General features: G+C 56.6%; 2 protein-coding genes across 6 annotated transcripts in view; both read left to right on the top strand.

The window, feature by feature from the left end:
* Window positions 1–6,955, top strand: part of PDE2A (phosphodiesterase 2A) — a 41,458-nt gene extending 34,503 nt beyond the window's left edge. For both annotated transcript variants that reach the window (XM_086883427.1, XM_023944228.2), the window contains 13 exons: window positions 604–716; window positions 974–1,051; window positions 1,229–1,351; window positions 1,555–1,625; window positions 2,021–2,143; window positions 2,247–2,334; window positions 2,437–2,484; window positions 2,592–2,666; window positions 2,824–2,923; window positions 3,154–3,266; window positions 3,516–3,554; window positions 3,701–3,807; window positions 4,015–6,955. In XM_086883427.1, coding sequence (XP_086739553.1) covers window positions 604–716; window positions 974–1,051; window positions 1,229–1,351; window positions 1,555–1,625; window positions 2,021–2,143; window positions 2,247–2,334; window positions 2,437–2,484; window positions 2,592–2,666; window positions 2,824–2,923; window positions 3,154–3,266; window positions 3,516–3,554; window positions 3,701–3,807; window positions 4,015–4,240 — 1,304 coding nt within the window. In that variant the 3' untranslated portion in view covers window positions 4,241–6,955. The remainder of the gene's footprint in view (window positions 1–603; window positions 717–973; window positions 1,052–1,228; window positions 1,352–1,554; window positions 1,626–2,020; window positions 2,144–2,246; window positions 2,335–2,436; window positions 2,485–2,591; window positions 2,667–2,823; window positions 2,924–3,153; window positions 3,267–3,515; window positions 3,555–3,700; window positions 3,808–4,014) is intronic.
* Window positions 6,956–8,764: 1,809 nt separating this feature from the next.
* On the top strand, window positions 8,765–22,185 carry ARRB1 (arrestin beta 1). 4 transcript variants are annotated; one of them, XM_086883428.1, is made up of 16 exons: window positions 8,765–9,322; window positions 14,261–14,291; window positions 14,920–14,980; window positions 15,442–15,486; window positions 15,838–16,034; window positions 16,627–16,686; window positions 16,806–16,873; window positions 17,298–17,433; window positions 17,513–17,597; window positions 17,696–17,768; window positions 18,104–18,241; window positions 18,432–18,515; window positions 18,709–18,732; window positions 19,590–19,660; window positions 20,010–20,061; window positions 20,701–22,185. In XM_086883428.1, exons 1-16 carry the CDS (start codon window positions 9,303–9,305, stop codon window positions 20,810–20,812), a joined length of 1,257 nt encoding a protein of 418 aa, XP_086739554.1. In that variant the 5' UTR covers window positions 8,765–9,302; the 3' UTR covers window positions 20,813–22,185. The 4 variants fall into 4 exon arrangements, with proteins under 4 accessions (XP_086739554.1, XP_086739556.1, XP_086739555.1 ...); XM_086883430.1 differs by having other exon boundaries at window positions 19,590–19,664; XM_086883429.1 differs by lacking the exon at window positions 18,709–18,732.
* The last annotated feature ends 1,676 nt before the right edge of the window (window positions 22,186–23,861 follow it).

Genomic DNA, 23,861 nt, shown 5'->3' with positions numbered 1-23,861 from the left:
AACCCAGTCCCAGTCCCATGGTCACAGTTCTGTCCCCAGCATCAGGGCACCATTCTGTCCCATGAATGTGGGCATGGTCCTGTCCGAGTTCTTGGCCTCAATGCTGTCTCCTGGCACAAGGGCACAGTTCCTGGGTGTCATCCTGTCCCCCTGCAGACAAACACAGCACTGACCCCAGCACATGGACATGATCTTGTCCTAGTCCATGGGCTCAGCATGGTCCCTGGGGATGATCCTGTCCCCCTACAGACACTTAGCACTGTCCCCCAGCCCATGGCCATGATTCTGTCCCAGCCCATGGGCACAGCATTGTCCTTGAGCACATGGGCATGATCATGTACCCTGCATGTGGGCATGATCCTGTCCATCAACACATGATGACAGTACTGTCCCTGGGCATGAGCCCGTCCCAGCCCCTGGGTGCTGCATTGCCCCAGAATGTGGGTGTCATCCTGTCCCCAACCCACAGGCACAGCACTGTCCCTGCTCCTTGGGCACAACCCTGCCCTAAGCCCATGGACACAGTGCTGTCTCCAGCATGCAGACACAACCCTGTCCCCAGAACAAGGGCCTGATACCCCTGCTGTCTCTCCTCTGCTCCAGAGGTCATTGGGGTAGCAGAGCTTGTCAACAAGATCAATGGCCCTTGGTTCAGCAAGTTTGATGAGGACCTGGCCACTGCCTTCTCCATCTACTGCGGCATCAGCATCGCCCATGTATGTACTGGGGGGGTCCTCCACTCGGAGGGGGTCACACACAAAGGGGGCTCCCAACTCTGCCACAGCACAGAGGGATGGGGGTAGGGGGGATTTGTGTGTGTGGTCCCAATTCCTTGGGGACAAATGGTAGTGGCCATGGGATGGGAAGGGAATTCATGGACACAAAGATGTGCTGTGGTGCCAGGGTGGGCTTGGGCATGCTGGAGGGTGTCTGCCCACTCCCAGCACTCCCATACCCTGATCCTGCTCCACAGTCCCTGCTGTACAAGAAGGTGAATGAGGCACAGTACCGAAGCCACCTGGCCAATGAGATGATGATGTACCACATGAAGGTGAGGTAGCATGAGAACAGGGACAGGGATGGGACCCCCGCTGCCAGCATGGTGCCCCCTCACTTTACCCCAGGGTGGTCACACTGTTGGATGGTGGTGATACCCCAGGGCTCTCTTCTCTCACTGTGGTTCATGTGGCCTTTGGGACAGCTGGTGACCTGGCCATGATTCCTGCAGGTGTCAGATGATGAGTACACAAAACTGCTGAGCGAGGGCATTCAGCCTGTGTCCACCATTGACCCCAACTTTGCCAGCTTCACCTACACACCACGCTCACTGCCTGAGGACGACACCTCCATGGTGAGGACCATGGGGACAACTCTGACCTGCTACCATTCCCTGCCTGGCCTCAGCCAGGTCATATATCCCAACCCTGGGGTGCTGGGGTGAAAGGTTGTGGCTGCACCTCTGAGCATCTTCCAGCTGAGCAGAGGCAGGGGTAGCTCATGGGGGACCTTATTGGGCATTGCCATTCCCTGCCACCCACCCTATACCCTCTGCAGGCCATCCTGAGCATGCTGCAGGACATGAATTTCATCAACAACTACAAGATGGACCGTCAGACGCTCACCAGGTGAGTCTCCATCCCTGTCCACTTTCCCTGTCTCCATCCTCATTTCCAACCCCATCCACATCACCATCCACCTTCCCCATTGCCTTCCTCTTCCCCACCCCCCCATCTTCTTCCCCATCCCTGTCCTCACCCACATCCCTCTCCCCATCCACATCCTCATCACTGTCCATGTTCTCTGTCCCCTGTCTGTATCCTCATCCCCATCCCTGTGCCCATCCCCATATAGATAACTGTCCACCTTCCCTGTCCCCATCCTGCTCTCATTTGCCATCCCCAACCCTTCTCCATCCCATCCTCATCTTCATCCCCATGCCCGTGCCTGCCTCGAGGACACCTGGCCAGGTGGAGGTCCCTGTGGGGTGAGGCCCCCCCGCATGGCTTTGCCCCCTGTCCAGGTTCTGCCTGATGGTGAAGAAGGGGTACCGTGACCCTCCCTATCACAACTGGATGCACGCATTCTCCGTCTCCCACTTCTGCTACCTGCTCTACAAGAACCTGGAGCTTGTTAACTACCTGGAGTAAGGCCAGGTGCTATCCCTGTCCCTGTTCTCCGTCCCCTGGCCTGGCTGGGGTGCTCCCTGCTCTCCTGCCTGCCTCAGTTTCCCTCCTCCCCTTCCCCAGAGACATCGAGATCTTTGCCCTCTTCATCTCCTGCATGTGCCACGACCTGGACCACAGAGGCACAAATAACTCCTTCCAGGTGGCCTCGGTGAGCCGAGCCCAGAGCTGGGATGGGGAAGGAGGGGTATGGGGACAGCTGTGGGGGTCTTCACCCCCATAGTTGCATCATTCCAGCTGTTCTACCTTGCAGAAATCGGTCCTGGCCGCGCTCTACAGTTCAGAGGGCTCTGTCATGGAGGTAAGATCCGCCAAATCTCTCATTGCCCATCTCTTCAGGGTTCTGGCTGCATGGCAGCATCCTTGCCTGCTCCCTGACTGCTTTCACGGTCCTTGCTTCTCCCACAGAGGCATCACTTTGCCCAAGCCATTGCTATCCTCAATAGCCAAGGCTGCAACATCTTCGACCACTTCTCTCGAAAGGTGAGCCCCCTACCTTAACACCTCTGTCAAAGCCACCCCCTGCCCATGCTGAGCCCCTGCATCCTCTCCAGACCTCCTGCTCCATATCCCTGGATCCTAGGGGATGTGGGAGCTGGCAGGGGTTCAGAGCTGGTCATGGCAGCTGCCTTGCCCACAGGACTACCAGCGCATGCTGGACTTGATGCGGGACATCATCTTGGCCACTGACCTGGCCCACCACCTCCGCATCTTCAAGGATCTCCAGAAAATGGCAGAAGGTGAAGCTCCTGGGATAGAGATTGGGATTTGAGAGGTGGTAGGAACTCATCTCACTTAGGCTGGGAGGTGCCACAGGAAGTTCTTATGTTGGGGTGATAAGGGCTGGGATGTGGGATGTGACACAGAAGGTTCTGGATGTCCCTCAAGTCCTCACATGTGGCGTGATGGGGGCAATGGAGCTATGTCCTGAGCCCCCAGTTCCAACCCCTGCCCCGTGCTCTGCCTACAGTGGGATATGACCCCAAGAACAAGCAGCACCGCAGCCTGCTGCTCTGCCTGCTCATGACCTCCTGTGACCTCTCTGACCAGACCAAGGGCTGGAAAACCACCAGGAAGATTGCAGTGAGTGCCACACCATGGAGCTAAACCCCCTGATTGTCACCTCACAACCCACCTAGGCCACCTGCATGTCCCCAGGCACACACCTGCCCCTCATGAAGTGGGTCACTCCATGCAGGACCCTGCAGCAGGCCCTCCAAGCCAGGACTTGGTCCCTGCTTGATTCAGAGCTGTGGGGAGGAGTCTGGAGGACAGGGGGGATGGGGGATCATCCCAGGCTACACCCGGTGTGCTAACAACTGTCTCTTGTAGGAGCTGATCTACAAGGAGTTCTTCTCCCAGGGTGACCTGGTAGGTACCAGCTGGCAGGGCTGAGCTTGGCCAATGCTCCTAGCAAGCACTGATGGGATGGGGGGTGTGGGCAGTGTGCAGAGAGGTCTTGCCTGGGAATGATGGGAAAGTGCCGCTGACACTGACCCCTCTCGGCATCCATGCAGGAAAAAGCCATGGGGAACAGCCCGCTGGAGATGATGGACCGGGAGAAAGCCTACATCCCTGAGCTGCAGATCAGCTTCATGGAGCACATTGCTATGCCCATCTACAAGTGAGCCCCAGTGCTGGTGCTGGGATGGGGAGGACCCCCTGCCACCCCCACCTCCCTTAGGGTGGGATGGGGTGCTGTGTGGGGAGTCTTGGAGATGTTGGGGGGCGTTCCAAGCAGTGGGGATGGGGTTGCACTCAACTAAAGGGATTGCATCGAAGTAAGGGGGTGCAGCCCTGTGCTGATGGAGTGTATCCCCCCACTCCCCAGATTGCTGCAGGATCTCTTCCCCAAGGCAGCGGAGCTCTACGAGCGGGTGGCCAGCAACCGGGAGCAGTGGACCAAGGTCTCCCACAAATTCACCATCCGGGGGTTGCCCAGTAACAACTCCCTGGACTTTCTGGATGAGGAATATGACCCACAAGCCCCTGACCCCCAGCTCAATGGCTGCCTGGAACCTGAAGCAGGGCAGCCCCCTGAGGCTGGGGCCAAGTGAGGGAGGCGATGTGGGGGGGTCACAGCCATGGCTGGGCTGGGAGCATCCCCAAGCCTCATCCCCCAGCCTATGGGGAGGAGGTTTGGGGGGATATCAGTGACTCTGGACTACCACAGCAAGGGCTGTGTGCTGCCAGCACCCACCACCAGTCCTTCCCCACCATTGGGTGACTATCTCCTCCCTCCGGGGCAGGTGTTCAGATGTCCCGTTCACCCAGTGGTCCCTGGGACACTGCCTTGGTGGCTGGGAACACCAAGGGACACAGTGGGGCTGGGGGGTGGATGTGCTTTAAGCTGCCTTAAGACTGCAGGTCCTGTCCCCATGAGGTGACAATAGGAATGATGTCCTTGGTGAAAGCACCCACAGAGGGGTTGGTCACCATGACATGGGTGTGCATGGGTTAGCAAGAGAGAGGGGATGGTGTGGGGCACGATGGCAAGGGGCAGTGTGGGGTGGCTGTAGAATGTATGGGGGGTGTGTTGTTGGACCATGGATCAGGTCCACAGAAGGTTGGCTCCAGCTGGAGGAGGGAAGACACCAGAGTGGGATGGCCACAGCCATGGGGATGTGCCTGCTGGGATCCACACTAGAGAACCTCTTCCTAGCAACTGCTGAGTATCTGTTGGCTAGAAGCCCCACCCCTCTAGGACCCCTGAACCCACTCACCCATGGAAGGGCTCATATCTCTCACACAGCCCAGTCCCATACAATCACACAACCATGCCCCCTACAAGGGCTACATACGTGCCAAGGCTGGGGTCTCTTGTGCTGGTTTGCATGCACAGAGGAGGCTGTGCTCCACAGGGAGTCCATCTGGTCCCATACACATCCTTGCCATGTCCCCACTATGTAGGTGTTCCTCTGAGGTGTCCACTTGGGAGCCTCCTCACTGCAAGCAGCTTCTCTGGCGACCGTGTTGTGAGCATCCCTAGCTCACAGTGGCTTCACAACTCCTGCAATACCAACCTCTGTGCATGGATCCTGCTGACATTTCAGGATCCCCCTGGTCTTGCAGACCACCATGCATGGACCCTGCCATTTTCCTGTGGTCCCTCCGGTCCTACTTGGCACCATGCATGGATGCTGTTGGTCTACCATGGTTGATCTGGTCATGCATGGACCCTGGTGTTTTCCCATGACTCCCTTGTCCTGACTGCCGTGCATGTACCTCACCAACCTCCTGTGGTTTTTCTGGTCCTGCAGACCATTATGCATGGACCCAAATGCTCTCCTCTGATCCCTCCTGTCCTAGAGACCACTGTGCATGGACCCTGCTGGCCTTCCTGTGGCCTCTCCAGTCCCACAACCCAAACCATATGGACCCTCTCAGTCACTGGGGCTCCACCAGCCTCCAGGGTCTGACCAGCTGTATGTGACGCAGGGCTCTGTCACCCCAGCCAAAGCCACTTGAAACACCCATGAGCAGGGGAACTGCAGTGAGTAGCTTGTGCTGCTAAGGCAGAGCTGAAGAGGGAGCTCGGGCTGAGGGGGTGCTCAGCCTTGAGGGATTAGGGTGCACTGAGCCCCCAGGCTGCATCATCCAGCTTGTGGAATCTGGATGAATCCACCACCACACCAGGGAAAGGTGATGGGAGCAGCATGGTAAAATTCTGGCACTGCTCGCATTGTTGTTGGTTGTGTTGGGATCAAGAGTGGACATGGAGCCATTTGTCACCCCATCCCCACTCCTCTGCAGTATCCCATGGCACCATCCCAAGTGTTACCACAGCAGATCCATTCTAGATTTGGGCTACACAGTGGCTGCTTCTCTCCTTGGCTTGTCTGTAAGCAATGACTTGCCTGTGTTCTCGGGGTACCTGGAGCATGTGTCTGCAGGAGCAATGGGAGAACCCCAACGCTGAGCTGCGCCACGTGGATGAAGTGATCTGAATTCCTTTTGCCTTACCTACTCAGAAATGCCTTTAGTGAGATGCTTTGCCCGAACCCTGGTGGGACTCACCTGGTGACTGTCTGCTGGCCCATGGCTTTGCATCCAAGACCCCGTTAAGCCCTTCTCCCCCTCCCCACACTGCCATAGGGGGTGGAGATAGTCCCAGAAGGCAGCAAACTCACAAGCTGCAAAGAGGAGGACAGCAGCTCCATCCCCATTGTGACACTGGCACAGCCCTGGTACCGATGTGCCAGTAAGTACAACTGTTCAAACACAGTCCCTGCATCCCAGTGCTGATCCAGGGATGCCTGACGATGCACGGATCTCTCCATCCAATAGATGTGGGGGCGTCCTGCACTTGGGTTCTGCATCCCGGGTACCACACCATGGTGGGGGCACACAGGGATGCCCTTTTCCCACCTGTATCCCACTTTTCCAGCCCCTGCTGCTGGTGTGTGTAGGTAGTCAATGCTTTCCCAGCTCCTGCCCCTGTATATACCCCTCTGGATACTGGGGAGTGCAGCTCACACCCAGCCCAGCTCACCCACGAGTGTGCACAGGCGTGTGTGAGTGTGCAAACCTCCTCCAGCTTTTCTGTCCTTCTGTCTTGCGGCACTGGTTGTTCTGGACTCCAATGGAGCCTGAGGAGGAGATGACTTCTCTTTCTTCCTCTCCTCCTCCTTCTTTTCTTATTCTCCTTCTCTTCTTCCTCCTCCTTCTTCTCTTCCTTCTCCCCCTACTGTTTCTCCTCCTCCTTTATAATTTCTCTTTTTTGGTGGGTTTTGGTTTTCCTAAATAAATTTCATATGTCAACCTCCCCGTGACAGGTTGGTGGGTGGCCTTGTTGGGGTCTGGGGACCTCCAATTAAGACTTATAAACCCCAAAATCACTCTCAGGGGCAGAATCCAGTTTGGGCCGTGTAGCCCTGACCCCCCCCAGGAAGCTCCAGCCCTGCCCTGGATGTTCCACTCTTGTAGAATGCTCCAGTGCCCCAGGATTCACTGATCCCCTCTGAGCTCCAGCTGCTCTGGTCCCTTCCTTGTGCCCTGTTCCCTTCTGAAATGTTCCAGAACCCCAGGATGCTCCAATCCCCTGGGATGCTCTTTCCATCCCCACCTGCCAGGTTGGGACCTATTCAGCCTGGCAGCAGGGGGAGCTGGGCCAGGGCAGGTTCCAGCTTGGGTTGGCACTGCTGACACCTGCAGGATGAGGCCTGTGTCAGGACCCCTCTGTGCCTGGGCTGGGACTGGGGCAGAATTCAGCTGCTCCTCTGGCTCCCACAGCCGTTCTTGCATGGCCCCAGAGGGGACCCCCTTGTCTGCCCATCATCCGTGCATCAGGGTGGTGGTTTTCATTCCTGCTGTCCGGCTAAGGAAACTTTTATTATCCAAGATCAATGCAGCACTTTCATCCCAGCCCAATCTTGACAGCTCTATCCTGGGCGTTCGATACCCAGGGGAAAAGTCCCCGGAGGCTTTGGTGCTGGCATACTCTGGCACTCCATGAGCTGCCAAAATTGGGGTGAGAAACTACCCAAACTACCAAATGCCCCCATCCTGCTCCAAGTGCCAGTTCAAATCCTGGGATTAAATCTTTTAATCCTCCGAACTTGTCCCAGAGCAGGGGTTATGGTCCCCAGCCAGGAGCTGTCCCACTTCTGCCTCTACCACCAATGGCTCCATGCCCTTGGGTGACATCCCTTCCTGGATGCGTCAGGGTATCACAGCCTTCCTTTCCTCCAGAGCCTCACCACAGCCTCGGCCCGTCATTGTTTTCTGTCCGGCTGATCCCTAAGGTGGGGTGCAGGTTTCCCCAAGGATGGGGTAAAGCTGCCCCGTATGTGGGGTGCTGGTGTCCCGAGGTGGGGTGGAGGACACGCCATGTGTCCATCCTCGGTCCCCTCCATCCGCCCCACGGTGGCCCTGGGGGCGGGATAGGGAGGGGATGCTCCAGCCGGAGATGGACGTACCACTGAGAATCACCTGAAGCCCGTTCCCCATGGGCTGCTCTGCGACAGGAGGCGGGCGGGAGGGGAACGCAGCCAATGGGGAGGCCGGGGGCGGGCAGGACGGACGTGTTCCTTCCTCCAGGGAAGGTGAATTCTGTTGGGAGGGGAGGGACACCTCGGGAGCGGGGTGTGCGCAAGTGCGCCTGTGTGTTTGTGTGCGTGTGTACCTGGATCGTGTGCGTCCGTGTGCGTATTCCGTGTTGTGTGCACGTATGTGTGTGTGTGAGTGTGTGTGTGTGAGTGTGTGTGTGTGTGTGTGTGCACGCGTTCACGCGTGTACGCACGGCGCTTGTATGCAGCTGTGCGCGCATGGATGCGCAAGTTACGTCTCTGCGTTCGGACACCTCTCTTTGTATTCACGCTCGCGTGTCTTGTATTCACAGCCGTCTCGGTGCTCACCACGAACGCGTCTCCGCTGACACGCGGGTCTCTGTTCACGCACACGTGTCTCTGTATGACCGCACACGTGTCTCCATGGTCACACAAGGGCTTCCCCCCGCCCCTCCATGGCCGTGTGCAGCCGCTGGGGGGCGCCCTGAGCCGTGCGCGTGCTCCCGCCGCTCTGTGTGTGTGTGTGTGTGTGTGTGTGCGCGCGCGTGTGTGTGCGCGCGCGTGTGTGTGTGCGCGCGCGCGCTCTCGTGTGTCCCCGCACGCGCACCGCCCCACACTCTCCTACCCCCCTCACCGCCTTCCCACCCACCTCCTGGTAGTCCCGTGCCCCCTCTCCCCGTACCCTCTTTCCGTGTCTTCTCCCCGCCCGTGCGGCCCGCGCGCGCCGCCGCCCCCTGCCCAGGGGCCGCGCCGCTCAGGGGCGGGCGGAGGCGGCGGCGGCGGCGGCGGCGGCAGCGTCCGCACCGGAACCGGGACGGGCCGAGACTTGCCGAGCGACTCCGAGCGTGTCCGAGCGGCTCCGAGCGGTTCCGAATCTGCCCGAGCGGTTCCGAACGACCCCGAACCGGCCGGCGTGGCGTCCGCCCGGGCCGAGCCGAGCGGTTCCGAGTGTTTCCGAGCCTGCTCGAGCGTTTCGAGCGGTTCCGAGCGGGCCCGAGCAGGGCCGCATCGGGCCCGCGCCCGCCCTGCCGCCGCTCCCTCCACCATCCAGCCAGTAATTTTCCAAGCCCAGCTGGCGCTTCCCGGCTGAGCCCGCAGGATCGGCGGGGCCATGGGAGACAAAGGCACCCGGTGAGTGAGGACTGGGACAGAGCGGAGCATCCCGGGGGGGCATGCTCGGGCACGGCGGGGGAGGGGTGGGACAGGCGCTGCCCGTGGAGCTGGGGGTCCCGCGGGGTGCCTGCTGGGATATGGTGCCCCCCGAGGAGCAGCGAGGACCCGGAGACTGGGAGTGGGAGGGGGGGCGTTTGGTGGGTCCCGCCTTGGGTCCGTGGAGTTATTCGGGGCACCACTGCTCCCTCCCCATCAGGTTTGGAGCCTGGTGGATTTGGGATGGGGGAGGCTGTTGTCACCCCGGTGACGCCAGGGAACCCAGGCCCTGATGTCACTCCCAGCGTGCGGCACAGCTGGGGGTGTCGGGGAGCACGTGCCAGCCCTGGAGCGCGGGGACGGGAGGGCGTGCGAAGCCTTCATCCCATGGGAATGCTGCCACGGTGATGCTGTCTTCTGGGGGCCCCAGCCTGATGACCCCTGCCAGCCCTAGCAGGGAAGCCTGGGGGATCTCCCGTGACATCCGCTCACCAGCTGGCTCTGGTGGAGTGGTCAAGGAGTTGACACTCCCATTCTTCACCCCAATCCCTTTCTATCCCCTTGGCCATTAATCATGGAAGTCCAGGGATTTCAGGGTGCCCCTGCTCACCCCTCAGCACCGTGTCCCTCCCCCTGCTCATCCCCATGCCCCCTTGCCATCAGGATCAGGAGGCTTTGGTGCAGCCTCTGCCCCTCCCATGGCCATGGCAAGAGAAAAGGATGAGTGGGTCTGGCCCTTCCTGGGCAGAACCTTCCAGAAACATTGCAGTGTTTTGGGGCGGCAGGATGGGAGTTGTGGGTTCCTGTTGAACTCATCCAGCATTTTGGAAAGTGGCTGTTGCTGCTGCCAGCCTGCTGGGTGTTTGTGCCCCTGCCGTGGCTGACAGCATCTGCTTCCTCCCTGCTCAATATCCTGAATTCTTGAGAATTCATGTTGCACTCCTGGAGCAGCCAGACAGTCTCACAGATCAGGAGGCTGGGACACGCACTGGGTTCCTCCCAACGTCTGGATGCAAACCCCCGGATGCAGCTGGTTTGGCCTCCAGGGTTTTTCGGGTGCCAGGGGGAGCTTGGTGAGTGGCATTCCCATCAGCAGGGAAGCCAGCAGGAGAGGCATGAGCTGATCTTCTCCCTGCCTACGCAGCACGTACGGAGGGAGCCGGGGGGGGGAAAGAATTAGGCTGACAAATCCCTCTTCCTCTCCAGTTTGGATCTCCAAACCCAAATCCACTGGGTTTGATCAGGAGGTTCAGCTGTGGGAGCTGATTTACTATCTGGTTCCCCAAAACCGCATTTCTGCTGATTGCTTCTGTGGCACCCCACTTTTCTTGGGAGTCATCAAGCCCTGCAATGGGAAGAGCTGGAAGAAACAGCTGAGTTGGTGGCTGTTGGCATCATTGATCACCTTTTCCTGCTTTTCCCACTCGGCACTCAGTTAGGGCAGCTGCAACCCCACAGGATGCCCAGTTACTGGAATTCCTGGGATTCCTAGCCTGTGGCTTGAGGGTGGCTTCCTGGTGGCTGGGAAGTACTGCAGTGGTTCTGGTACATCAGAGCCCAATTTGGTTGGCATTAAGCACTCCTTGCACCTTTCCTCTGGCCCCATAGTCCCATCCAGTCCCTCTGTAGCATTCCACCATAGCATCTTGCTGCTAGGGGGGTGACCCTTGCCAGTCACCAGACCTGCTGCTCAGTCCCTCTACCATCCCATTCATACCCCTGGATGAAGCCATAGGATTTGGGAGCAGGATAGGAATCTCCACCTAGAAGAGAAAGAGCCCTGGAATATGGCCAGGACGGGAGACTCCTGCTTCCTGGATGTTGTTTGTATGTTGTTTGGAGAGCAAACTCTGGCAATAACAGTAGGATCCTGACACATCCCGGATCCCACCAAGGCGTTTCCTCACCAAGGAAGTTAGTGAAGCTCTTACCCAGCTGGGGGATGCTGCTGCTGAGCCTGGCAGGGGATAGATGGATGGATGGATGCAGCAGGGATGCAAAATGCAGCGTTGGGCCTGTGGGATGCTCTTGCTTTGGGATTGGCTGGCATGGTTCTCCAGGCTCATCCCGGCACAACTGGCACAGAGCTTCTGGCCATGACCACAGGGTTGTGCCGGTGCATATGATGTGGTTGCTGGTGGTTCCGTTATCCCCGGAGGTCCCTTCTAACGTGGCTCTAGCTAATTAGATCTGCCAGCCAACCTTGTTAGCGTGAGAGCTGGCAAAACCCCCTGGATTCTCTGCCCTGGGTTCAAAGGCAATCAATGGTGTTACCATCAGATCCTGTTCTCATGCCCAGGGCAATCAAATCATCATAAATCTTCCCAACCAAGATCCAATGGACCCCACTCAATTATTGGCCACCCAATAAAGCTATTGTTAGCCCTGGCTGGGTGCCAAACAAGCTCATTAAAGGATTGGATCCACAGCAAGGAGAGGGAAGGAGAGATGGGATCCGGCTGTGTGGCAGCATGATGGGCTCAGGGGATACTGGGACTGCCAGCCCACGGCGTGAGGCCCCAAGCCCCTGATGGGCAGCGTCAGAGGCCACTTCCTGCCTCGTGTCTCCAGTGTTTCGACACCAGGAAGGGCTGGAGGGGGAGGGAAGGCTTCACACTTCCTCCTTTCCTCCCTCTAGATCCGGTGGCGGGCGAGGGTCACCCTGCTGGCAGCAACAGGCCACTGTGTCCCCATGTGGCCCTTCCCTTCTCTCTGGTGCTTCAGGAGAGATGTGAGCTCCTGCACCCATGGTGTGGGGCCAGGCAGGGCAGCTGCATCCACAAGATGAGGGCACCACACACTCATGTACCCACGGTGCAGAGCCAGCCTGGGCTCCTGCATGCACAGCATGGAGCTGTGTGGATCTCAAATTCTGTGAAGCTTCTGCACCCATGAAGTGGGGCTTCTGCACCTGGAGTGTGTGACTGGGCAGGTCTCAGGCTCTGTGGGGCTCTTGTTCCCCTTGTGTGGGGCCAGAATGAGTATGTGCCGGGCAGAGTGGTGAGGAATGGCTTCCTGCCACACCTGCCATCGATCTCATTTGTACTGGGTTCATTAGTGGCTCTGTTAGTGTCTCCAGGGCTGGGTGGGGGTATCACCCGTGTCCCAGGGAGCTGGCAGTGGCACTCACTGGGCCTCCAGCCTTGGCTGCCTTTTCTGGGGCTTCCCAGCACACCTCAGGTTGTGATCCAGCATGCTGGACCCTCTTTGGGGGGTTCCCTTGGGAGCTGGTCCATGGGGTGTGGGGTGTCAAAGGGGTGACAGGCTGGCAGGGGATGCTCCTCATCCTGCTTTGAAGTAATGCCTCATTAATTACCCATGAAAATGCTGCTGTTAGTTGCTCTGGGCTCTCAGGAGGATGCATTCATTGCCCCTCCATCCCTGACTTTGGAGACTGATCCCCCCATAGCTTTCAAACCCCAAAAACTGTGGGGTGCTGATGCCCCTCCCAGGAAAGTTGAGGCCTTTATCACACCAAGTTATTTAATTGGAGCAGTATTCCCATTAATTCCATCTTTCCTTGCAGCAGCACAGGATCACACCTTCACTAGCAAACCCTCATACAAACATCCTATTGCTTTCCCATTTCGGCTGGGAAAAGGCAATCCCCCAACCTCCACAGAGAAAAGCCATGCAGGAAGAGCCAGCAGGATGTTCTGACGTGCCCAGTGGCTTGGGACAGCCAGAAGGATGTCCCCAATATTTTATGTGTCTGGCAGAAGGTTCCTGTGGCTTGTCTGGGGACAAGAGAATGGAGGCACCCAGCCCCCACACTCCCTTATCCAGACTAGATCCTGCTTCCTGGGCAGAGCCTGGCCAGGCTGTGCTGCTCCCCATGGCTCTCAAGAGACTGGGGTGTGGAGACTTGGGCATACAGGAGTGCAGGGTCACAGGGAGGTATGGATAGAGGATTTTGGGGATATGGGAGTGAGGGGTGTGCTCACAAGTCCCCTGATGCATCCTATCCCATGGCCAGGTCAGTAGTCACTCCCACTAACTGCTGCTTTCCCTGCCTGCCCCTTGGCTCGGTGTGGGCAGCTGCAGGCAGTGGGGTGGCTGAGAGTCCATCATCCAGTAGCAGCCTGGGACATTTTGGCAGAGCCAAGCAACTGCCCTGGGAAATTATTATTTCCAGCCTAAAACCACTACTAATCTTCCCAGATGGTTTTAATGGAATTTAAAGGCGAGGAGGGATTATCTGAGGAGAACCCATTATAGGTGGCTTTGTGCCAGGGCAGGCTCCGAAAAATCTGGCAGTGCCAGGCACCCTAGCTGCCTCCACCCGTTCCCTGCCTGCTGCAGACAGGCTGGGAATGCTCTGGCATTTCCCAGCAGTGGCATGTTGGGCCCACATCCTTTCTCCCATGACTGTGTGGGGTGTTCCAGGAGGATTTTTCCTGTTGAGAGGGGTGTCTGGGGGCTAGTCCCATGGTTTGGAATAGGAATAAAAAGCCCTGGGGACAGGACCACCTCAGACTTTTCTTGCTTCTCCAGTGGCTTTGGGATGCATCCATGTGAGGTAATGGTGAGGTGGGTTCATTCCGTGGGATGCTACCACCCTGTGTGCTTTGACCCACACTTTGTGCTTTGCTGTGTGGTCCCACACTCTGGTCCCCAGGGCCAGGTGCATGCTGGCATGCTGCTGCCCTCCACAGTGGTCTCTGGGCGCACCATCCTCGGGCGAAAGGATGGGCTGGGGTCCTGACACCTCCATTATCCAAAGCTGGGCCCTGGCAGTGGGTGCTGAAGGCTGGATGTACCTGGCACCCAACGGGACTGTGCCAGTGGATGCTTCTTCCCCCAGGGACCTTTCTTGAGGGGGAGAGCTGAACAGCTCCATGGGCAGGGAGCCAGGAGCAGAGTGGGGGGGTTCAGAGTACCTCCTGCTCCAGCACTTACACCCCCTTTGCTGTTTTGCAGGGTGTTTAAGAAAGCCAGTCCTAACGGGAAGGTAAGGGGGACGTGGTGGGGGAAACCACGGGGTCACAAGCATGGCTGGGCCTTGGGGATGGGGGGTTCATGTCCCTGAACCCCAGATGTACCCTGCACACTGCTGCCTGCCTCAGCATCCTGCCAGGGTAGCAGGAAGGGAAACTGAGGGGAAACGCTGTGGGACTGGGAGAGGGGGGTGGGGCTTTCCCAAGGTCAGGGGTCAAGCAGACAGGTTTTGAGTGCTGGGGTGCAGGTGACCTTGCGTGTAGGTGACCCTGAAGTTTTGGGTCTGGCAGCAAGAGCTGATGCAGAAAACCTTCTGCCTTGGCAGCTGCCTGCCCTGTGCCTCAGTTTCCCCATCAGAAGAAAGGTGAGAGGGTGACACTGGGGGGCTCATCCTCATCCTACAGTGGAGTACAGACCCCTGGGTTGCCACCCAAGAGTCCCCAGATGTAAAGTACCTCCAGCTCTGGGGCCAACTGGAAAGGTTCCAAGCTTTGACTGGAATGGGGTGGGTTGGCTTTTGGGTACCACATGGACAGGGTGACACTGGGGATGATGAGGAATATGGACCCCAGCAGGTGGGACAACACAAGGGACCCTGAGGTCTGCTCTTTGCATCCCTGATACCCTATTCCCCCCTGCAGCTCACTGTCTACCTTGGGAAGAGGGATTTTGTGGACCACATCGACGTGGTGGACCCCGTGGGTATGTGGTGGCATGAAGGGGACCTCAGTTGCAGGAAGATGCTTGCCAGGGTGGGCTGGGCTGTCCGGGAGGAAGGATTTTGGGGGAGCAGAAAATAGCTGACTTGGGATAATATTCATGTCCCACTGTGGCTTTGCATATGTCCTGGGTGCAGTAGATGCAGACTGTCCCTGCTGGCAGCATGTTCCCACAAGCCTTGGCTGGCAGCTTAGAGGTGATGGCTCTCTATGTAAAGAAGGGGCATTAACTTAACTGTGCTGGTGTCCCCCCAGACCCTACCTGTACATTCCCCTCTAATCCTACCAGCGTGTCCCTTAACTCTGACAGTGTGTGTTCCCCTGCCAGCAGTGTCCCCCATCCCAGTGGCGTGTCCCCTGACCCTGCCAATTGCATTCCCTGACCCTGCCAGTGTGTCCCCCCTTTCCCTGTGACACATTTCTAACCAGGCTGTTCCATTGCAGATGGAGTAGTCCTGGTGGACCCTGAATACCTGAAGGAGAGAAAAGGTAATGTCTACCCCTGGGATCCCTGGGGCCACAGAAGTAGAATTGCCACAGGGTGATGCTAGCATCCCCATGTAGTCCTACCCAGGCATTGGCATCTCTGGGCCCTTTGGTGACATTTTACAGCCCCTTGTTCCCTTGGCAGGTTCCCTGTCCTGTACAGAGTGGGGGTGCTGTGGTGGGCATCCCAAGGCACAGCTGCATGCTGAATCCTCATATTCTCAACATGGCATGTCTGGTGCTAGTGGGACTGGCATGAGCCAGGATGCCACCTTGCCTTGGTGCCCCCATGCCATGATGGCCCCTTCCATGACCCACACCCTGCTACCAACCTCCTATTGTCACTCTCTCCAGTCTTTGTGACATTGACCTGCGCCTTCCGCTATGGCCGTGAAGACCTGGACGTCCTGGGGCTCACCTTCCGCAAGGACCTGTTTGTGGCCAACTCCCAGGCTTTCCCCCCTGTCCCTGAGGACAAAAAGCCGCTGACACGGCTGCAGGAGCGGCTCATCAAGAAGCTGGGCGAGCACGCCTACCCCTTCACCTTTGAGGTAGGGTGACAGCAGGTGTTCTGGGGTGCTTGAAGGGACAGTGAACCCTGCAATGGGGACATCAGGGTCCCATCTGGCTCTGTGGGGTCGAGGTTGGCAGTGAGATGCTGCTATCTGTGATCAAGACACAGCTTTTGGTGGATCTTCGAACTTGTGAGCAGATAGCAGCCACCAGTTGGAAAACTGCCAGTCCACATCAGCACCAGGGGGTCCATGCTGACACTGGGGATCTTTGACAGCACTGGACAGTTCTGGCAGGGAATGGGGTGGGGGCTGACCCCCTGCTTCATGCACCTGCTCCTCTGATTTCCTCAGCACAGCTTTGGCAATGGTGGCCATCCCCTCTGGAGGTCTGTGGCATTTTATGGGGTTCAATCCTATGGCCTTAAAAATGGCCCTGACACCATGATTTCTCAAAATTCCCGATTAATTAAAACCCTCTAAAATAATGTATTTTTATAACGCTTTGGGATTTGGGAAATGCAATAGTAAAATGAGGAAATCCTTCCTGGATTTCCTTCTTTCCATTGTGGACAGGAAAGGGAAGTACTCGTAGCCTGCAAAAACCTCATTACCCCCCTTTCCCTTCCAGATCCCCCCCAACTTGCCTTGCTCTGTCACGCTGCAGCCAGGCCCAGAGGACACAGGGAAGGTAAGGTCCCCCCATGTTCCCATGCCACTAGGCTGTGGTGAGTCGCCACTGCTGGGGTCACCTCTTTGGGGAGTGCAAAGGGGTTTCCCTCCTCCTTCTTCCCCCTTCTTTGTTTTCAGGCCTGTGGGGTGGACTACGAGGTCAAAGCTTTCTGTGCTGAGAACCTGGAGGAGAAGATCCACAAGAGGTAAGCAGAGAGGATCCATCCAGCTTGAGTGGGAGAGGCACCCTCCTCTGGTGCTGGTGCTGGCAGCAGGAAGGGGGCACCACAGTTTGTTGGGTGAAATGTTTTCCAGGATGGGGCTTGGATGGGGGTGCTTTCCCAGATGGGGCTGGCATGGAGGTGTTTTCCAGGGTAGGGATGGGTCAGAGAACATCTTGGGGCTGAGATATCCACCACTGTGCAAGGAGCCCAGCACTTGATGTGGGTAACCTAGCCCAGCCATGGGGCTTTCCCCCTGTAGCTCTGGTGGTCATCCAGACAAGACCTTACATGGCATCCTTCTGATCCAACAGACCAGAAAAAAAAAAGAAGGATTTGAGTCAGAATGGGTGAAGAAAGAGGGTAGCCTGTGGGCAGCCCGAGTTCTCCTCTCTCTGTGTTCCCCCAGGAACTCAGTGCGCCTGGTGATCCGTAAGGTCCAGTATGCACCAGAGAGACCCGGCCCCCAGCCCATGGCAGAGACCACCCGGCAGTTCCTCATGTCAGACAAGCCACTGCACCTTGAGGCATCCCTGGACAAGGAGGTGGGCAAAGACTGGAGAGTGTACACTGGTGGGGTGACCCTGGGGATCTCACCATCCTCTCTGCTCTGATCCCCTACAGATCTACTACCACGGGGAGCCCATCAGTGTCAACGTGCATGTCACCAATAATACCAACAAGACCGTGAAGAAAATCAAGATCTCAGGTGAGGAGTAGGGCCCTGTTCCCCCACCCCACTGCTGTTTCTGTCCCCATCCCTGTGGGGGCCTGCCCTGATCCCCATCTTGCTGTATCTCACCCCAGTGCGCCAGTATGCCGACATTTGCCTCTTCAACACTGCCCAGTACAAGTGCCCAGTGGCTGTGGAGGATGCTGAGTGAGTATCGACTCCTTGGGGACATCATAAGGATCCCTGGAGACCTCAGGGGGGTCTTGGAGGAACCTTGGAGGTCTCCTGCTCCAGTGTAGCCCCACTGGGATGTTGCATTTAGCAAGCAGGGACTGGTGGGAGGAACAGGGAGATGGAGACCTTTTTTCTGGTGGCATCTTGGGGACGTCAGCCTCTGCATCCTCCAGGAAGGAGATGTTCTTCAGGCTGGGGCAAGGATAGGAATGTGGAGAAGTTCACTAGACTAAGATGGAGATGTCTGGGGTGGCCTGTGGGTGCTGTGGGTGGCTGGGGCTCTGGCTGATGGTTGCAATCATCTCCAGTGACATGGTGGCCCCGAGCTCGACGTTCTGCAAAGTCTACACCCTAACTCCCTTCCTTGCCAACAACCGGGAGAAGCGGGGGCTGGCGCTGGATGGGAAGCTCAAGCACGAGGACACCAACCTGGCCTCCAGCACACTGTGAGCCCCCCTACCCCTCAAGGCTTCTCTCTCCCCTGCAGCATGGGGGCAGGACCTGGCCCTGGTGGGCATCCAGCCCCTGTTCCAGGGGTGATGCTTGGGGTGGAGGAGATACCGTGGTGGGACCTTTAGGATGGCTCTGATCCCCACAGCCATTCCCTCACTGATGCCCATCTGCCTCTTCCTCCAGGTTAAGAGATGGAGCCAACAAGGAGATCCTGGGCATTATTGTCTCCTATAAGGTGAAGGTGAAGCTGGTGGTGTCACGAGGAGGGTAAGTGTTTGGCACCCCCCCACTGTGCTGCACCTCCTCTCTAACCTTGGGAGTGGTCTGTGCTGCAGGTGGGGCCCCTTCATCCTTAAAGCTCCCCTGGGACTAAGCAGGGGTGGGACAAAAGGTGTGTGGGGGTTGTGTGTCCTTGGGAGGGGACAGCGACTAATGTGTTGTATCCTTTGACTCATGCCAGCCTGCTGGGAGACCTCGCCTCCAGGTAACACCCCACTCCCCCCAGCACCCCCCAATCCTCACTGCAGCCCCCCATTGCACCCCCCAGCCCCTCAGGGTGCTACCTGATCCCATGCCTGTCCTTGTGATTTCACTGTGTTAAGGATGCAGTCTCACCTAAAGCAAAAAGCCTGGCAGAGGTGGGGTTGGGGTGGTGAGGCTGGGAACGCTGGCAGGGTTTGAATCCTGCATCCTCCTACTTGTACCAGAGTGAGAGGCCTGCGGGTGCTGCAGGGGAGAGTGAGCAGGGCACGGAGGGCTGAGCATCTCTGGATGTGGGGAGGCAAGTCTCTGGGGCTTTCCAGGTCTTCATTCTCACATCACTTCCCTCCCACAGTGTCCTATGGGGACCACAGTGCTACTCGTCCTCTTTTGGGACACTTCTCTGTCTGAGCTCTGTCCTACGTGCCCCTGGGGCAGCTCAGGGCAGATCAAACAGTTTATACTGTCACGCCCTGCTGTCACCATGCCCACTGAGCACTGGGAAAACTTGGTGGACTTCCTGCCATTCCTATGGCACTGCTGGCTGCAGCCTAAGCCCAAGGGATTTGGATCCTCCCCACAGCTGCTAAAGACAGATTTTTGTCATGCTGCTCTTCCTCTTGATGCCCCTTTACTTCCCAGAGGGCCTGTGCTGATGCCCCATCCTGGGGTCCAAGTTCAACTAAGAGGCATGAGAGGTGCTGTGCAGCTCCATGGAGGATAACACAGGGGTTTGCCTGGCTTTGTGGTCTCTACAGCACCTCTAATAGCGGGTGCTGTTCTGCTCCCCCTCCACAAATTTGCCTCAGTCTGCATGTAAAGTGCAGGTAGGCCCGTGCTTTACCCTGGTGTCTTTTGCAGTGATGTTGCAGTGGAGCTGCCCTTCACACTGATGCATCCCAAACCCAAGGAGGAACCAGTACACCGGGACAGTGAGTGTGTCCCTGGGTGACAGGGCCAGTATCCCTGGGCATGGGTGGGGGAAAAGGGGGCCAGTGAGGCTGTGTGGAGGGAGATTCTTGGCTCCTGTTGACTCTATTCAACAGAGCTCAGTGTTAAAACCATGGGGGTGCTCCCATCACCCCAGTGCAGCCAAACTCCAGGAGGGTGGACAACCCCAGGGGAATCTCAGCCACCCCAGTGGGATGGCAGTGATGACTGCAGGGGGTGTCACCCACCCTGGTAGGTGAGGGCAGAGATGATCCTGGGGAAGGTGTCACCCACCTCAGTGGGATGGCAGTCACCACACTGTGACTAATCCTGTGTCTTCCCTCTGTTCAGTTCCAGAGAATGAAGCACCCATAGATACCAATCTGATAGAGCTCGATACAAAGTAAGAGACTAAAGTACACCCCTCCCCTAATTCCCACATTTTGTGTGGGAATGTGAAACATGGTGGTTGCATGGCACACCCCCCCAAATCCTCTAACACCTGCTGTGCCATGGGATTGGCACGTGTGATTAACCCCACACATGTCACCTGTAATGCATGACGTGTGCTGTTCCCCTCTCTTTTCTCTTCTCCTTTGCCCTTTCCTGCATGGCTTTCCAATAAACAGGAGAAACTGCAGTAAGAGGCCGCCGGGATCGTGTTGGGGGTGTGGGAGGTTGTTGCCACAGCGTTTCCTGGGCTGGTGATATGTTTGGGAGGTTCTAGGGTACTTAACCCCCCCAAGCTGCTCCCTGCCAGTGTGCGGTTCCCTTAGAGTGGGGCAAGTGCCAATGGCCCTGGTAAAGCTGCACCTGCTGGAGAGCTTGGGGGCTCTTTTTTGGGTGCATTGGGCAAGTATTAATAAGGCTTTGAAAACTGAAGCTGTTTGCTAGGGATATGGGTTTTGGGGCCCCCTGTGCTGCTGTATAACATTGTGGCAGTGCAGGTTGAGCCCACTGGGCAAGCTGGGACAGCTTTGTGGGGCAGGGGGTGTTTCACCTTGCACCCCACCTAAACCACTCTCCTTTGTGTCCCCACTAGCGATGATGACATTGTGTTTGAAGACTTCGCCCGCCAGCGACTGAAAGGCATGAAGGATGACAAGGAGGATGAGGAGGAGCGGACAAATTCCCCACAGCTCAACGACAGATAAGCGAGCCCCCCCTGCTCGCCACCCTGCCCCAGGGACACCCCTACATTAGGCTGCTTCTCTTTTCTATAATTAATTAATTAATTTTGTTTTCTACCTGTACTGGGAGCCTACAGATCACCTGATGGCCACAGGACCTATAACCGTCCAGCTGTGCCGTGTTGTCTCTTCATCCAGCTGCCAGAGCTGCTGTTTCCTGTGCAGGGCATGGCCAGGGGGGTGCTGGAGGCAGCAGGGCTCACTGTAACCCCATCCCTGTCCAGCCTCCTGCGACTTACCAGAGCCCTCTCCTATGAGCTGCCTCTTTTATGAGTTTTATATAAGCCCAGTCTCAACACCAGTTTGCTATGGGGAGGGGGGTTGCAGCAGAATGGGGGGGTGGGTGGTTTTTTTAGGCAGCCTTCTCATGGGAAAAGGCACCTGTGCACTTCGGTGTCCCCTCCTTTCACCCATGGCCAGTCCCCCTCTGTCCGGCCCTGCTGCATGTGTTCCCTCCCTGGGATGCATGAGCCTGGCTTTGACTTTGGCCCCTGCCCCAGCTGCTCCAAAGGGGGTGGGCAGCACCTGCCCTTCTCTTCCCCCAAGTCCCCTCAAAGTGGCCAACCCCAGGGGTCCTCCCAGCTGCATCAGTTTTCACACCAGTATAATCTCCCTGGAGGAAACCAGCTCAGAGCTGGGAGCTGCTGGGGCCAGGTTAAGGTGGCAGAGGGGACACTGTGCGTCTGTGCCATCAGTCACACACTGTTTGGTCTGGGAGAGGCTTCAAATGCCCCTTCACAACCATGGCAGCATTGTGGCGGAATAGCCTGGTGCCCAGTAAAATATTGCCAGGGCTACTTTTGTCCTGCAAAAAGCTGCAAAGCCCTCCTGGTTGATGTTTTGCTCTGCCTGCATGGGATCTAGCACCTATTTGGGGGTAGTGGAGAAGTGGGGTGTTTGCCACCCTAGCGTTTCAACAGATGCTTGTACCTCCCGGATTGGTGGTGCCTGGACCCCCTCCCCTCTCTAAGGGTCTCTGGTTTCCCACCATCCATTGAGAGGCCATTCCCACTATTTATTGTGCTGTTGCAGTCAGCATTGTCATCTGAGAGCATTTTGTGGAGATAGCTCCATCCTCCCCACCTGGTTTGTGGGGTGCTGAGCTGAGCCCATCCCCCTCTCCCCCCCCCCACCTCCCCCCCCAGTAATTTTTGGGTAAAGCTGATGGGCAGCGTGGTACTTCTTTTTGTAAAGTGGTTCCTTTGTACTGATCATTGATACCTGCTGCTTTGGTTTCTCCACCCTGTCTGTGATGTTTCTGTGTTCTGTCGAATAAATTATTCTAGTTTATTAAACTCAGAAAAAAAAAAAAAAAGAAAAAAGAAAAAACAGTAAAATACAGTCCCAATTCCTGGACACTTCTGTTGGCTAAGGCTGGGGGAACTGGCATAGGCAGCAAGTCACAGAACCATAGAATGGTTTGAGTTGGGAGGGACCTTGAAGTTTATCCAGTTCCATCCTCCCTGCCATGGGCAGGGACATCTTCCACTAGACCAGGTTGCTGAAAGATCCACCCAACTTGGCCTTGAGCACTTCTAGGGATGGGACAGCTTCTCTGGGCAACCTGTGCCAGGGCCTCACCATGCTCACAGGGGAATTTTTTCTCTCCTGTGCAAGGCCCAGGGAGCAGCAGCTACCTGCCCTGCTCATGCCACCCCATCCCTCCTCTGATGACAGCCTCCTTGGTGTGCAGAGACATGCAGAGAGGATTCAAGGAGGAGATGAAGGGTTCTGTGTCCTGCAGCAGGGACTGGGTGTTATTTTGGAAATGAAATGCACAGCCATGCTGTACCTGATGAGCATAGGGCACTAACGAGCTGCTTGTTAAACAAGCCATGTCCAGTCTGTGTCCTGCTGAGGAACTGCTCAGAGCTGATTGTTTTAAGGATCACTGAATCATGAAGGTTGGAAAAACCCTCTAAAGTCATACAGTCCAGTGATTCCCCCAGCCCTGCCAAGGCCACTAAACCATGTCTCCAAGAGCCACATCCAAACATCTTTTAATGCTGCAGGAAGTTTCTCATCCCTTTTGAGCGCAGCAGGGGCCACAACTGGGAAATGAGCCAAATAACACCTCCATTTATGAGCCTGAATTCGGAGACAGTTCCTTATGGAAGGGCTGTGGCTTGTCCCCTCATAGTCAAGGAAGGAGAAACCATGCCTCAAGTTGTGCCAGAAGAGGGTTAGATTGGATATTAGGGAAAATTCCTTCCCTGAAAGGATTGTTCAGCCTTGGGACAGGCTGCCCAGGGCAGTGGTGGAGTCCCCATCCCTGATGGGATTTAACAGATGTGCAGATGTGGCAATTGAAGACATACGTGGTTTAGTACTGGGCTTGGCTGTGTGTGAGTAAAGATTGGACTCCATGATCTTAAAGAGCTTTTCCAACATGAATGGTTCCATGATTCTACATCCCCAGCTGTGTTACCTTGCCCAGGAGTTAAAACTCTGTGGCCTCAGTGAAGACAGGCTTTCTGGATGACTTTTCCAGAGAAAAGTCCAGAGAGAGCAGAGGTTGGACACAATCATGTCCCATGCAGCTTGAGCTCTCTTTGCCATGCTGATGCTACAGGGAGAGTCCTTAAATTGGTTCACTTCATGGGTGTCAGCATTTGTGCCAGAGGCTGTCCTAACCTTCCCCACCAAAGACAAATCTGGCTCCATCAGCAAAGCCAAAGTCTCCAGTCACACAACTAGACTGATCCCATATGGGCATTGCCAGAGGCAATATGCATTCCTGGGAGCAATGTCCCTACTGCCCAGCACAACTCTCCAAATCTCTCATATATGCATAATCCCTTCCCCCAGCATCCGTGAGTACTTAATATTTTTGACATCTCCAGTCCTCTGTCAAATCTGGTTCAAGCTGGACAAGAAGGCTTAAGTTATTTTAGGAAAAAAAAAGGGAAGTTTACATGGGTACAAACTGAGCTATTGCTTAAGCCCCATTTTGAAAGCCAAGCAAATTCAGTTCTCTGTCCTTGTTGCGCTATCTGCATCGCTGTGATGTGGA

Source organism: Cyanistes caeruleus, chromosome 3 (genome assembly GCF_971803275.1).
Source record: "Cyanistes caeruleus chromosome 3, bCyaCae1.hap1.1, whole genome shotgun sequence".
NCBI classification, from domain to species: domain Eukaryota; kingdom Metazoa; phylum Chordata; class Aves; order Passeriformes; family Paridae; genus Cyanistes; species Cyanistes caeruleus.
The sequence above is the reverse complement of the archived record's forward strand: the minus strand, read 5'-3'. Positions and strand labels throughout refer to the sequence as shown.

Bases quoted from the DNA above. Each gene is read 5' to 3' on its own strand.
- ARRB1 (XM_086883428.1), top strand. From the start codon at position 9,303: ATGGGAGACAAAGGCACCCG. The intron at 16,035-16,626 runs GTAGGGTGACAG...TTTCCCTTCCAG, and splicing joins CCTACCCCTTCACCTTTGAG to ATCCCCCCCAACTTGCCTTG. The intron at 16,874-17,297 runs GTAAGCAGAGAG...GTGTTCCCCCAG, and splicing joins GAGGAGAAGATCCACAAGAG to GAACTCAGTGCGCCTGGTGA.